General features: G+C 39.0%; 1 protein-coding gene across 11 annotated transcripts in view; it reads left to right on the top strand.

Moving 5' to 3' along the window:
• The first annotated feature begins 1232 nt into the window (after window positions 1-1232).
• Window positions 1233-13625, top strand: part of TRDMT1 (tRNA aspartic acid methyltransferase 1) — a 29266-nt gene continuing 16873 nt past the window's right edge. For 3 of the 11 annotated variants that reach the window (XR_010609919.1, XR_010609920.1, XR_010609921.1), the window contains exons 1-4: window positions 1233-1344; window positions 9729-9838; window positions 11518-11594; window positions 12020-12091. Coding sequence is in view for 6 of the 11 variants with exons in the window: in XM_065666497.1 (XP_065522569.1) it covers window positions 1281-1344; window positions 9729-9838; window positions 11518-11594; window positions 12020-12091 (323 nt within the window). In the remaining 5 variants the exon portion in view is untranslated. Of the gene's footprint in view, window positions 1345-2052; window positions 2073-2853; window positions 2874-8822; window positions 8884-9281; window positions 9620-9728; window positions 9839-11517; window positions 11595-12019; window positions 12092-13625 lie in introns of those variants that run through there. The other 8 variants (XR_010609922.1, XR_010609923.1, XM_065666497.1 and 5 more) reach the window with 7 other exon arrangements.

Raw genomic sequence — 13625 nt, 5'->3', positions numbered from 1 at the left:
AAGCTGGCAAGGACCAATATTCTTACTTTTCAATTTTATTTCTAATTCCACTGTTTTTTGCAGTTGATGAATCCCATATTCTGGAGAAGCATGTTGAAAGGCAGCAGATTTCTCTCTTTTTTGCCCTTCAGTTTCACCTAAAAATTTTCTCTCCTCCCCCCCCCCCCCCGAAAGGTAAGAGGTAGGAGCTACTATGACAGCCTGTATGAGGCAGCTTCTAAGAAAAAACAAACATTTCTCAAATCCACCTTATTTCTGACAGGTTTCTAAGTGGCTTCACAGAAATATGATTAATTCCAGAAACAATCACAGAAACACAGGGTTTTTTTCTCTCCTTTTTTTAAAAAAATGTTTCATCTTCACAATCTAAATCTGCAAACTGAGGCATAGGTGAGTGTCTACTTGCATGTGGCTGGCAACCCTCATAACAGTGTGCAAAATACTCTGTTTACTATATATATATATGCAAATGTATCTGTCTAACATTTGTTTTAAAAACAAACTACTTTCCATGGGCAACAATGTCTTTGAGTCGTCTCTTCCTTTTCAATGTAGCAACAGCAATTTCGTTGTGTTGGGGCAAATGAGAACCATTTCATCAGTTATTTCCTTCCTTCCTGTTCCACCAGTGGTGCAGGCTTTGAAATGACTTCTCAAAAACATCACTGCACAATGAAATCACAAGATGATTAAACACATAAAACTGCCGAGGGCCATTTGCACCAGCTGGACAGCACACACAGCCCCACAAAGGGATAAGCCCCTTTTGGTGCCCTGCGTTCCCCCTTCTCTCGTGTGTCCAGGCCAGGCAGAAGCCACACCGATCTATTTCAGGCTGGGTGCTGCCCTGACCACCGGGCTTGGCCTCCACTGGTTAATGCAGGGCCTGAGGAAGGGCAGTGGGGCTGGGAATTTCATTGCTATCTGAAAGGAGCCCTTGACCCCAGAGGATTTATGGCAGGAAGCAGGTCCTCATCCTCAGCCCTCACTCCCAGGATGTTAGAGCTGCTGGCCAGCACCAGCCCCACGGACACCTCAGCGGGCATCAAAGCCATCTAAACCAGGGGGTGGCTCCGATCTCCGGGCCTAAACCCACTATGGCGTTTAGCGAGCAATTAGCAAAGGCGAGTTAAGCCGCTGCTCCGGGGCGACACAGCGGCTGCATGCTGTCGGCCCTGAGAAAGACGGGCAGACAGGGGGGAACGAAAGAGCAGCGGAACGGGCGGGCGGCGCTTCGGGAGGCCGCGGGGAGGGCCAGGCCGGGCGCCGGCTGCCGGAGAATGGCGCCGCTGCGGGTGCTGGAGCTCTACAGTGGCATCGGGGGGATGCATCAGGCCTTGAAAGGTACCGGCGAACGCCCGCCGCCGGCGCGTCAGCCTCCGCAGCCCTCCCGTGCAGCCCTGCCGTGCGCCCCCGCCGCCGCGGCGCCATCTTTTCAGTGGGGTCCACCCCCCGAGGCGAGGCTTTGGAGGGCGCGCTCTTCTCCATGGGGGTGGGTTAAGAAGGTCCCTCTCCGGCCGCAGGCCCTTCCCCAGCCCAGCGTGTCGCTTCTCCCCAGCTGTCTTGCACAAGCACCCTGCGGAAGGAAGCTTTAGGACGGGAGGCTGGCCTAGGGCCCGGAGGCACAAGCTCTCATTGCAGGGGCAGGGAGCTGACCTGGTGGCAGTAGGGTTGGTGCCGGGGGCTGTGTGGAGGCCAGTTGTAAGGGGGGTGTGTAACTGGGTTTTCGCTAGTGATATGTTTGTGCTAGGGGGTCTGTCGCTGTAAACTGAGCAGTGCCTAAAAACATTCGTAGCCTGCTGGGTGGCCTTAGGTATTTAGCGTACTGGGATGGAAATCGGGGATGCAGCTGCTCCTGGGAAAGAGTGTGGTTTTGTGTTCATTACTGCATGCTCTGTCTCAACACTGGCGCACTCCTCCTGCAAATAGGGTTAGCATTACGGAGATACAGAGGATGGTAATCAAATTAACCAGGGTATCCTGTAGACATGCATGCACATGGACCTGGTTTTCATGATGTTTTGTTAAGTAAACAGCTGATACGTCATCCAGTGTGAGCCTGGCCACATGAGGTTGGTATAACATTCTCTAAATTGGGAAACTGAATATGGAGTTTGAACTGGTATAGAGAGTTCATGCTAGACTGTGTGGCCAGGTGAGTGTTTGATCTGGTACAAGGAACCCTGGAGCTCAGTTTTCTGAGCTGCTAAAAGCATGGCTTGGATAACCTTCAGCAAGTCCTGTAGCCTCTCCGTGACCTGGCTTCTTCATATAAAAAATTGAGCCAGGGCTATTGATTTCCTTTGTGAAGTACCCTGGGCCTTGCTACTTTGAAGTCCAGGTTTCAACACACATTTGTATAATCTACGAGAATCACCACAATAATTTTAACTCTTAAGTACAGTCCTTCAAATACTTCAGCTTTCATAAGCATTAGCAGCCCTTCTATTAGACTCTACAAAAGACAGCTTTGACATAAAAACGTCAGGTGAAAACTCACCTTATTTTGTTATTTTTTTCCAGGGAGCTGTGTAATATTAGAAGGTTATGCTTACAGAGTAGAATCTGTTTAGCATTGCTTATTTACTTAAAACATACAATTGGCAGTGAAGCATTTTTTCTACTATCAGTTTTTTGCTTGAGTGTGTGTATATGTTTTATGTATTTATAGTATATAAATATACACAACATACCAAAATAGGTACCAGCATTGTTATTATAAATAATCCTAATCACCTGTTGTAAGGATGCATTTTCCTTATTTGCAGAGACAGAATATTGAGAGCAAACTTTACCTTTGTGTGGAACTACAGATTTTGGAGTTTTTGTGGAATGAGAAGAGGGTGTTATATCTACTATATATAGCTGTAATGGTAATACTCTGCTTTTCTAGTAGTCTTGTTTATGAAGTGATGGGGAACTATGTGTTTTATTGGCAATTTCCATGTTTTTGTAGAAAGTAGACTGGTTCCAGAACCTTAGCCTACACCTTGGTCCTTCACTTGACTGTTTGGCCTGGCCAAACAGGACATGTGTGGGGATGTATGTGGCAACTCTTCACTGAATATTATCTAGCTATGTTCCTAATGTCATAATAGATGTTTGATAATGTGCTGCAATAGCTAGCAAATTGTAATGTCAGATGTGATACCATGTGTATGACCACTTAAGCCGGTGTCATTTGCAACACAACAGATACTTGTAAGGATAGGACTATTGAGAATGCAGCCTTAGACGATTATTAGATACTGTAGACTTGTATCTAAAAGACAGATTGATTGAGTGATGTTCCAGTGTATAGTTACTGTGCACATGAAGGCTAGAGATCATATATCACCTTTTGTGCAGTTTGTAGGGTGAGGGAATTAACCAGAACCCTTGTATTATTTCCTGAAATGGTACATTTATTTCCAAGCGTACTGTTTCTGAGCTTGCTGGACACAACTGCATCAGTGTTAGTGCATGTTGTAATTTCTGTTCTTCAGGGCTTACTTTTGACTGCAGAAATTACAATAGATATGAATAGTGCGACTAAGATTCTTTTGTAGTAGCACCAGCCGAAGCAGATGAAGGGATGGTGTATAAGAAGAGACAAGTTGTTATTTGTGTAAATGATCCTAGATAGTACTAAATGGTTAAATACTAATTGAAATTTGCAAAGTGGGTAGATACAATGCTATTTACATTACAGTTAGTATAACTTATTTTCAAATCTGGGAGCTTATTTTTCTGGGAAGCATATGAGAACTCGGCCCATAGGCATTGTCTTATCTTGGAAAAAATTCCAAACCATACACTTCTAGACAAAAATCTTGGTTTGGGTGTTGTTGAAACTAATAATCAGGCCATTTGAATAAAAAGGATTCCATGCAGTTTGCACCAAGTTAAGCATTTAATGACAAGTCTTCATACAAAACTGGTTTTGATAAATTGTATTGCATTCAGTAATGCTGATCTAGTCAGGCATTTTGATCCTTTCTGCTGTTTTCACTTTTTAAGTCTCATAGACATCTGGATTCAGTTTTCTTACACAGTTTCTAAACAGACAGAGTGAAGTCATGGGGGTTTAAGTGTTTGCTTTTATGTGGAAATGGGACAGAAAAAAGTCAATGTTCCTTTGTAACTACTTTAATAATAGGGTTTCTTATATGTTTTTGGCCTATATGTGGATGTGAAACCATGATGTTTGGAAATGTCTAAAAAAATGGGGGTTTTTATATAATTTAGCAAATGGCAGATTATTTGGCACCTTCCATTAAAATCAAGTATGGAAATATTAGAAGGCTTTCTTTGTTTTGTTTTCCCCATATAAGTAGGAAGCTTGAAAGAAAACCTTCTATTTTGCCAGTGCTTTCATAAAGCAGGTACATGAGAGATGAAGATTATGTATAATACTTTGTTTTCCTGGTATGGTTTTTAGTGAATCTATATAGCCAAGAAAAATAGGAACATGTAGAAAAGAGAGAGCATGGAATACTTAAGTGGAAGCACTCCAGGAAAGCTACTTGTTCTACAAAAGGCATTCTGCAGCTTTGTCAAGTTCTGGCTCAGTTTTGGTTCCTGGCTGTGTCATATAGCCATTTTTGTGGCCAGTTGTATTTAACAGAGCTAGTCCAACCTTCTACTTCTCTATGAAACTGGCAGTGTTTTCATTTGGCAAATAGGCGTTTTTGAGGAAATCTGACACTGTATTTTCTACCTGGAAGCCCTTTTTGGCTGTGATCTTTCATAAACTTAATTTAGGACAGGATGTGTACTTACACTTGCAGAATGGGGATGTTCATTGTTTTGGCAGCTGTCATTACAGTAGAATGCATTTGTCACCAAGTAGTAGGCAATTGGTTTTCGAGATTGTCCTTGCCTGCAGTAGGAAATAATTAAATTTTAATAAATTCATGGAAGCTTTTACTCTAAGTACTTGTTTAGTAACAGTGCATAGAAGTTACTAGTACATAGTTGAATCAGGCCCTGTTTGACAGGGAAAAGAAGGCTGTTCTTGAATTAGGCTTCAGTTCAGAAGTGAAGAAGACAAAACTTGGGCATAGTCTAGCTCTGTGTTGATATTTGAGTTGTAGATAATTCAAGATATGCAGAATTTTGAATTTTAGATATTTTAAAAGATATAATTTAGAAAGTTGATCTTGATTAAGATCAGAAGTCAGCTGGTCTGTTCATATTCACACTCTTGAAAGACTGAAGCAGATGGGAGTGCATTTCTTCCTTCTTCCCACCCTGTGCCCTAAAGTTTGTGAGAATATAAAGGTTGAAGTTTAGATCATATATGTCTAAACATACCATACTTTATATGTATATGTGTGTGAATGTATTCTTTATATATCAAGTGCCGAGTTTCTGCAATGAAGTATAGTGGTTTAGTTTTACAAAGCCTATGGCTACAAATTCATTTCCTTAGCAACTTTCTGTGAAACAAACAGCCTCATTCCCAACCAAAACAAACTTAAACTGGTTTATTAATTTAGGCAGTATTCCCATGAAAAGTGGGTTCCAGGTCTTTGCCGCAAGCATTTGTAATCTGCCAGGTCACTGAAAAATGTCTCTGTGCATAAAACATGAAAGGACATCTTCTAAAAAATACTGTAATTTTACAGCGATGAAGTTGGTGGCATTTTTCCTCTGCAGTTGTTGTGTTTCAGTTTTACAGAGTAAGAATTTGGGTCTCTTGTACTCTGTCATCTGTATTTATTGATTTTATTTCATTATCTCTATGGATTGCATAGCATAATAAACTGGTGTTTGAAATTACACAGAGCGTAACTATCTTAGGAGGAGAGGCAGAGACGAAACTGTCAAGAGGCTTTGGCATTCGGTGCAATGCAAAACAAAGATATGGCTGTTTTGAGCAGGTTTTTACACCTAAACTCATTTTGCTGTAATTGTTGTCTAAAATACAGACACCTTTAATATAGGATGGTGCCAGTTGTGCTGACATGTAAGTTTATGTCATTTATATAGCTGACCATGAACAAATTCTGTACAAATAAATCAGTGAAAAAAGTTGCTAAGTATCCTGCAGGAAGCAACTGTCAATGATAGTTGTGTTTGCTGTAGCCATGGGCAGTTCAGCCTAATCATTTCATGTTAGAGCTGACAACTCAGAAATAAAATCTTTGCTCTGTTTTAAAAGGAAATAGGACTAACAAAACGTGACTAATCTTCCCTTTACCATCTGTTTCCATATGCTTGATAGAAAAGATTCTGATTTTCCAATTATGCTGAGATCTGCCAGGCTGTGCCCTTGGTGCAACACTGTGTTTCGTGTGCTCTGTTGACATTGATGATTCTATTACAAAAGTACAATGGTGAATATAAACAGATTTATGATAATTTTAAGGTCTGCCAGAACCTCATAGTAAAGGAATTGATTCTGAAGTGGAAAAAGACATTTTATTTTTGGCATTTAAAGATGAGACCTGTTGGGTTTGTTTTTTTTCCAAATCAGAAAGCTAACGGATGTATCCTGTTTTCCTTTGTTTCAAATGCCACACCTTACAATCATTACAGCAGCATCCCTTTCACTTGAGTGACTGCTACATAGCTGAAATGGCTCATAAGCATTGTGTGTGCAATGAAATAGAGAATTGGGACCCAAAGTTTGATTGCTGCCTCTTTAGGCAATTTAAATAACAGTAAAAGAGTTTCTTCTGTGTGGATTCTGTGTGGTTTTAAGCCTCAAGTGGAGAATCATACTATGTTAATAGGAGCTACAAATTTGAGTTCACCTGCTTTCAGCCAAGAGAGGTTACTACAATTTAGTCTGCCTAAAAATAAGTCCTAACACCTCTCTCAGTAACTTCCCCATCATGTCTGTAGCTTCTGTTTGAGCTACAACATCTCATTCAGAAATGTGAAGTCTTGGTGGTGTTGAGGAATACTGTAAATCAAGTATCCCAGCAGCTACTTAGTTTCACTTAGAAAAATGTGTGTTAGTTTTTTCTTAGTCTGCATAATATTGTTTAATTTAATTAAACACAGTTAACCTAGTGCAGAGTTTTAATTCTCTTAAGAGGCTTTGTTTTGAAAAATTGACATAGTCTTTCTGAGGAAACAAACAAACAAACAAAAAAAAGTCTCCAGAGCGGTGTCTGTTTCTTCTGCTGTGTATTTTGGGGAATTGGTTTAACCTCACTAAGTCAGCAGTTCAGGGGCATTTTCATATTTATTAGCTGCTTTTGTTCCTTTTGTCAGTGGAGATAGTTAAATATGGTCTTGATTCTGTTGTTTTTTAGTCTTTTTAAATGATACATTCCTACAGTCATTTTCAAGTGATAGAGATAATTGCTTGAGCAAAATCAAATATCACAGTTTGACTGATAAGTTATGTAAATTTCAGGGGGAGGAGTTCTTTAAAAATGTTTCATTTTAACACTGTTTGAAATTTACACAAGCTTTTCTTTGTTAGGTTGGATGTGTGAGATCTGCTTGTCTGCTCGAGCTCCTTCGTGCGTTTCTAGGGTATTTCCGCACAAATAAGCTTAATCAGCTGTTAGAGGGAGTCTGTTCTGTGACAGGAACTCCCAAGTGAGCCACAGTTTTTGAGTGAAACCCTTTGAAAAAGTTATCAGATCTTTGAATTGGGAGGAGAACATGTTGGATGGAATAGTTCAGGAAAAGTTCCTGTTCCTTTTACATGCTGGTTAACATCTGTGGTTTAGACTGAGCATTGTATTGCAAGGGATTCAATAAATGGCTGTTAGCTACATGCTCGCTTTCAGTATTTCCAGGCATTGAGGCCTGTGAAATCCCTTGATGCAAATCCCCAGTGCTTCTTTCTTTTGTTGTTTGTATGCAGGGAGAGATTGGATTGATGTTAGTAAAAAGAATGAGCATCTGAGCCTTGAGTTGTGAGAGAAAGTACACTGCCTGCCTTTCCAATTGTTATTTTTAAACTGTGTGTTATTTTACATAATAATTTCAGGTTCTTTATTTTTGTTTTTATTTTTGGAATGCCTGGAACACATAGTAAGGATCAACTTGTCAGGACTACATGTTTTAGGAGCTGAAAGAATAGATGAGAAAAGTAGTCTCTTAAACAGTATGTGAAGTTTGTTCCTATTAGGTGCTACAGCTTTGTTTTAGGAAGATAAAGGTGTTGGCTCTTGAATATGCTTGTAAATTGAGACAGTCAGCCTGCTAAGGGACATTCTCTTCACGCTAGGTGTCAGTGTTAATATACCTGTTCTGTAATCTCAGGTGTCATTCTTGTCCTCATGGATACACCTGTGTTTAATACTTCAGTTACAATTTATGGTTAAAAGTCAAGACAGTAAATGCAAATAATGATTTGTATGTTGACCCTGTTGAGTAGCCGGTCATCTGTAAGTCTTTTTCTTGTGAAACTCTTACTGTTTTTGTCCTCTATTGCATCAAGTAAGCTCAGGAGAACCAGGCTGGTCTTTGTTAAAATGTGTGCTACAATCTTACCAATAACCAGATTTCTTTCATCTTGGTTTGAATAAGATGGCCTTGAAAACCTGAAAGATAGTAGATGGGTGATAACTGTATCACTCAAAATTAAATCCACTAGCGACATCACAGTTGTTTTTTCATCCTCTGAAACTGTAAATAATTAGGTGAATAGCAGCAATTCATAAGATGTCTCATGAGTTCATTTGTTAATGTGTTACTTGAGCATGTTGTGAGACTTCTCAAAGGCATATGGCTATTTGCCTTGTTTCTTTTGGTTTTCAAACATAATTTATTGAATTGCCTGAGTTTCATCTGTGGCTTTGTAATATGACCATAATCTAAGTTTCCTGGTGGTTGAAACTGGTCTTGTGTATCAGGAAGTATAGTCACTGTTTTCTGCCTGTGGCTGTAACAGTGAACACAGCCTATCTTCCTGGATAAAAAGCCTCAGTGAAGGTATTGTCACACTATTTATTACTACTAACCACATGATAAGCACTGGATTAAACACTGTTGTTTTTATGTCTTTAGCTTCTGCAGAAACTATTGTTCTGTTACTCTATAAATTAACCATTACTTGTTTACATTCTTTTTAGTGTATTTTTCTTTCAGGATTTTATCTATCAGTAGATTTGTTACCCTGTGTTCTCTTCTTTTCAATTATGCCTCTAAGTTTCCAGATGTACTTCCTTTGATACCTAGAGAAGAGGAGCTGCCAAATGCCCTTCAAGGAATTTGGTGTTTTGACTACCTTGAACTCAAAGGAGGCAGCAGTTGTGTTCAAGGCCTGAGATTTTACTGGAGCATAAGCACAGTTGATTTCAGGCAACTTCTTAGTTGTATTGCAAGAGTAGATGTACTTCGGACGTATTTATTGATGCCATTTTTTTTCACAGTGAGAAGTAGAATACTGCTGAAATAACACATTTAGTTTCTACAAGTTGTCAGTGGCTGGAGAGCTTCAGGCAGTGACAGAGGGGCTCGGCAGTTTGACTGTATTCCTATAGCTGAGGATCTTGATGGCCACAGAGACCAACTGGGTGGAGAAGGGAAAGTTGTAAAGATGCACCCTATTTGGGGTTTATATATGGCTGTATCTAGAAATTATAAAGGGCACAGTTAGCTCCTGTTTTTGGATATATAAGGAAGTATTTGCCATATAATTAAAGGCAGCACAGCAGAGTTTGGCCATGTAACTTCCCTTTTATTTTTGAGCATAGCTGCAATGCAGCTGAACAAACGTGTTTTTCCAAGATTAGCAAAAAGGGGCTGCAGTTTTCAAGTTCTTTTTTTAATTTTAGAAAGCTGTGCATCTGCAGAAGTTGTTGCTGCTGTTGACGTGAACACTCTTGCCAATGAAGTTTATAAGTACAACTTTCCCAGTACGCCATTATGGGCAAAGACAATTGAGGTGAGTGGTGAATGTGCTTTTTACTCTAGTCTGGCGTTTGTAGTAGTAAGTTCTCATCCTTGTTCTTATCAGTAATAAGAGAAACATAAGTATTTAGTTTTTGTTGTTATGAATATATCCGTTTTACAATAACTTTGATTTCTTGTGCCATGGTTCTTTGTCAGAGTTAGAGAGATACTCACACTGCAGTCTTTTCCTGAAAGTCTTGACTGCTGTGTTAAGGAAGTGTATGTGAATATCAAGAGGAATGTCTATCACCAATACAGGAATGACAAAAATCATACTTTTAGATTCAAAGAAAATATTTTCATGTATTTTGAAAGAATTTAATAAAATTACTTGGAGGCATGGATTTGTTTTGTAGTTATAGTTGAGCTCAGTGAAACACAAGAAAATACACGGGATGGGACAGTCTTGCATTTTTTTGTAGGCTCAATAGATCAAATGTTTTAGGAGTTCTGTCCCTTGTCCAGATTATTTGAAGAAGACTGCAGGTAAAATTGGATTCAGTTTTAATAGATGAGGAGCGAGTTAGGCATAGTGTTTTTCCCTGGGTTTAGTTAGAAATTATTTTATGCTTCTTGATCTTCTTTGAGTTTTACAACGTGAGAAAGATATTTAAGACACCAGCTTATGTAATACTTAAATAGGTGGCTAAAGGTTAAATGCTTATTCAGCACTCAGTAATAACACTGTAAAAGACAGTTTAGTTTTATATGGGGAAAGAAGAATGCTTGACCATGTCTTCTTACAGTACATAAGCACAAATTACAGTCAATAAGATCTTTAAATTTATTTGAAAAAAACAAAAAAAGGCAGCTTTACTTTGTGGGCAGTTATGTTACATTTGCTGTGTAAATACACCTCAAAATATATAAGGCAGTGATTTCTCTGTCCAGCTCATAGTTGTTTGGTCATTATCCTTCTGTCCTTGGCCCCTTAATATGTTGTCCTTCTAGTGCTGGTTAAAATTTAGTCGAGAGAAACTTCTAACTGTGTAATTAATTCATGCCACAGGCCTTTCTTCTCTGAACAGACATACTTCTTAAGAGTAGAGGTTTCAGCCACGTAGTATCTTTGAGGGATTTTTACTGGATAAAAACTAGAATGGAGTAAACTTTACAGGATACATGGGTAGTGAGCTCCTAAGAGTTAAAACCCCACAGTTTGGACCTGTAAAAATGATGATGTTTAACACTTGAGATTCTTTCCTGTTCAGATATTTTGTCTTTTGAGAAGATGTAACTTTTTTTTTTTTTTACCTGTTTTGAATATATTAATACTGGTTTTGATGTACAAAGGCTTCATATCTGAAGAATGATATATATTTGGAGGAGGGATGGGGAGACATAACTAGTCAGTATTTCAGTGTGATCTACTGAAAGAATCACTGTACACCTCTTCTGAAAGAATGGGTTTATAAAAACCTCAAGTTTACGTATAGATGCTAACACACTTAGTGGTTTTGGTTCATATTCAAAGCAGTTAATGCATATTTGTATTGTATGACTTGCCAAGGTAAAAAAGATATATATTATTAGGTCAAATGGGAGATGAGGTAGTTTTTTGCTGATGAAGCATATAATGGGAGTAAGAGGAGTAGTTTCTTCTGAAAGATGACTTGAGAGTTTCATGTGCTTTACAGCACTCAACATTCTTCTATTTTTTTCCTTATTCAGGGCATAACACTGAAAGAATTTGACAGATTATGCTTTGATATGATTTTGATGAGTCCTCCATGTCAGCCATTTACAAGGTAGTTATAGCACACTAAAGTGCAGTTACTACAGTATGTACTGTTAAAGGAGTATTTTCTATTTTCAAGAGTGACACTATGTGTGGTTCATCTGTGTATCTTTCTGTTCCTAAGCAAAAATGTTGCAGCTCTGTTCACTGAGATGTTTAGTGAAGTGGGAGAAAGAAATACTAAATAGTCCTTACTAAATACTTCAATTTTAACTTCCCGGTGAGCTAATGAACTCCAGGGAGAGACCTTTCATTGCTTAGAGCATTCCTTGGGACACTGCGTCTGCGAGCAGCTCCTCTGTGTGTGTACATGATGCTTTTGCAGAGTCCCTTTTTGAAACTGAAAGCAAAATGTGTCAGCATTCTGTAGAAAAAGGCAAGTCAAGTGTCAGTCTGCTCTGAGTAATACACAGATATTTCTTGATTCTTTCTTAGAATTGGCCTGCAAGGTGATACATCTGATCCACGGACAAAGAGCTTTCTCTATATCCTTGATATTCTCCCAAGGTATGAATGAACTTCTGCCCCAGTTCTTAAGGTCTTTGTAGTAACTAAGTAGGTCTTTCATATTTCAGTGAGACAAGTCATCTATAACATTTTACAAGGGTATAGCTAGTATTGTGTTGTATTACTTGTTTGTTTTCACATGAACTTATAATACTTGTACTTTACTATTGCCATTATAATCACATAGTTACTGTATATGTTTTCATTTGTCTGGTTTACTTTTTACTGTGTTTCTGTTTAAACTGTGGCTGTATCATAAATTAAGAAAGTGAGTTATTTTCCTTTCAACATCAAACTTGCATTGACTTTATGTAGAGGCAGGAGTAGGTAGTATAGTAGTTTGCTGATGGGCATTGTGGAAACATGAATATTAGTTGAAATACCAAGTTAAAAAAGGCTTTAATTCAATATTTAAGTCACCTATTCACTAGGTAGCATTTGAAAGTTTGTTTAAATATGTTATTGACAGCACAGTCTTCTGTCCCCTTGTTTTCTTTTTTCAACTGTATTCTGTCTTTTGGTGCTACTTTTAGATAGCTTGGGTCAGATTATGTATTTTTGGTTGTAGTACAGTCCCTTGTTTTGATAGTAATACTAAGGAATTCAGATAGCCCTGCATTGCTTGAACAGTGCCCTTGTCTTTCTATTGAGCTGTCATTTTTGCCCAGTTAAACCCCAGTTCCTAATAGCCATAATTATTTGTATTACTTATGCCTTGTAATGCTTGTAGTCCTTTTGGGGAAGAAATACAAAGCACTGTAAGAACCTTTCCTGGGGAAGTGGAGCAAGCAGTTACTCAGGGAGATTTATCCAGCAGAAATCTCTGCCTCTGGATTGAGATGTTCATTGGATACCAATTAGCATAAGCCTGAGCATTTCTATCAGTTACAGTCCAGCAGACACTTGCCATTCCTGCAGTTCTGTGTCTGCTGGAGCCTGGGACAGCTGTTCTCTAGATAAATATTGGGGTCTCATTGGTTAATCTTGCTCTCAGAATTGGAGGAGGAGAAAAGGAGGTTTGGTTGCCTGTCTCTTTGTTTGTTTGAGGTTTTCTTGGTTGGGTTTTTGGTGGGTGTTGGTTTTTTTTTTTTGGTTGGTTGTTTTTGGTGTTTGGGTTTGGGTTGGTTTTGTTTTTGTTTGTTTTTTTTTGAGAGCCTTCTGCACTGAAGGAAACCCATACCAATAACATCCTTTCTTTCAAACTGCTGTTAACCCTGGGGGAAAACAGTCTTCATCCTTCTTCCAGAAGAAACGTTTTTGCAGCCATCAGATGGGACTACCTTTTTGCCCTTGTCATCAGCAAATATACAACACAGACACAGAAGGGCTGAGTGGCTTGGCTGGGATCACCTAAGAAATCTGTGGCAGAGAACACAAAACAGAGAACACAGTACGGATTCTGTGGCCTTGCAAGTTAGACAATAAATAGGTAAAAAGAAAGATTATTACTATTACTCCCTGGCCTCTGGCAGAGGCACAAAAATAGGGAGGTAATGTGGGCATCCAAAAGTTGTGAAGGATGTCTTTTTTGGAA

This window comes from Lathamus discolor, chromosome 2, assembly GCF_037157495.1.
Source record: "Lathamus discolor isolate bLatDis1 chromosome 2, bLatDis1.hap1, whole genome shotgun sequence".
Lineage (NCBI taxonomy): Eukaryota > Metazoa > Chordata > Aves > Psittaciformes > Psittacidae > Lathamus > Lathamus discolor.
The sequence above is the reverse complement of the archived record's forward strand: the minus strand, read 5'-3'. Positions and strand labels throughout refer to the sequence as shown.